We start from the raw sequence: 1,423 nt of genomic DNA on the forward strand, positions 1-1,423 counted from the left end.
GTGTCCCTGCGCCTCCCCGACGCCCCCGTGGTGGCCGTGGACCTCAGCGGCTCCTCCCTCACCTATGAAGGCTTTGATAACCTGGGTGAGCCCCGAGCCCCCCCCTGGGACCCCCAGATCCCTTTAGGGACCTCCCTTGACCCCCACTTTTGTCTCCCCACAGTGCTGCTGAGGCAGCTGCAGCACCTGGACCTGAGCAGGTGCCCCCACCTGGATGACTGGGCACTGGGACGGCTGCACGTCTTTGGGGACACCCTGCGGGACCTGTCGGTGGCCCATTGTCCCCAAGTCACTGAGAGGGGCCTGGCTACCCTCCACCACCTCCGGTGAGCAGAGGGGATGGCCATCTGGGGACCCCCCTTTTGGCTCCAGCTGCCCCCCAACACCACGTCCCCACTTCCCAGGGAGCTGCGGCGCTTGGACGTGGCTGGGATCCAGGTGCCGAGCCCGGGGCTGGTCCAGATCCTGCTGGAGGAAATGCTGCCAAAGTGCCACATCCTGGGCTTGGACCCCGAGGACAGTGTGGAGATGGGGACAGTGCCACCACTGGAGTCCCCTGCTTGAGGACGGGGGGGGGGTTGGGGTATGGAGGGAGCCACCTGCCCCCCTCCCCGAGCATTAAATCCTGGTGGCTGCGTGCTGCCTCCCCCCATCCCTGGATTTTGGGCTTTTCTGGTAACAATCAATGGGTTTCGCTGCTTTTTGCCCTATTTGAAGGGGTGTTGGACCCCCCCCAGGGTTCCCAGTGTGAAATCAGCCTGTGAGTGGGCTGATCTACCCCCCTCCAGGGGTTTTAGTAACCCCCAAGGGGCTAATCCCTTCTCCAGGGGGTTAATCCCTACCTCAAGGGGGTTAATTCCCCCTCTGAGGGGGCCATTTTCCCCTCCCAAGGGGCTTTATGCACCCCAATGGGGGTAATTTCCCCCCCCCCAAAGGGATTTAATCCCCGTACAAGGGGTTTAATCCCCCACAAGGGGGTTAATGCCTCCCTCCAGTAGGGTTTAGTCTCACCAAGGGGAGTTAATTACCCTTCCAAGGGGGCTAATCCTCCTGATGGGGGGGGGGTTAATTCCTCTCACAAAATTGTTAATTGCCCCCCCCAAGGAGATTAATTGCCCCCTCAATGAATTAACCCTCCAAGAGGGTTACTCCTCCCTCAAAGGAGACAAATTATCCCTTCAGGGACTTTAATCTGCCCTAAATTGGGGACTAAGATCCAAGGGGATCATTCACCCCCTCAAGTTTAACCCCTCATGGGGGTGGGGGGAGGGCCTCTTTTCCCCTCCCAAGGGGACTGATGCATCCCAGGGGGATTAATCCCCCCCTCCAACGGGTTTAATACCCCCCTCCAACGGGTTTAATACCCCCCAAGGGGGTTAATCCCCCTCTCTCAGGGCACTGTTACCCCCCCCCCCACCCCGGG

General features: G+C 60.2%; 2 protein-coding genes across 2 annotated transcripts in view; one reads left to right on the plus strand and one right to left on the minus strand.

The window, feature by feature from the left end:
• ATP5SL (ATP5S-like) overlaps window positions 1–564 on the plus strand; it is a 1,505-nt gene extending 941 nt beyond the window's left edge. The window contains exons 2-4 of the mRNA XM_009998470.1: window positions 1–85; window positions 164–326; window positions 405–564. Coding sequence (XP_009996772.1) covers window positions 1–85; window positions 164–326; window positions 405–564 — 408 coding nt within the window. The remainder of the gene's footprint in view (window positions 86–163; window positions 327–404) is intronic.
• A 623-nt stretch (window positions 565–1,187) lies between these two features.
• BCKDHA (branched chain keto acid dehydrogenase E1, alpha polypeptide) overlaps window positions 1,188–1,423 on the minus strand; it is a gene marked incomplete at its 5' end in the record, with an annotated part of 1,603 nt that continues 1,367 nt past the window's right edge. The window contains one exon of the mRNA XM_009998471.1: window positions 1,188–1,197. Within this exon, the coding sequence (XP_009996773.1) occupies window positions 1,188–1,197 (10 nt within the window). The remainder of the gene's footprint in view (window positions 1,198–1,423) is intronic.

This window comes from Chaetura pelagica, unplaced genomic scaffold (genome assembly GCF_000747805.2).
Source record: "Chaetura pelagica isolate M959 unplaced genomic scaffold, ChaPel_1.0 scaffold1005, whole genome shotgun sequence".
In the NCBI taxonomy this organism is placed as follows: Eukaryota; Metazoa; Chordata; class Aves; order Apodiformes; family Apodidae; genus Chaetura; species Chaetura pelagica.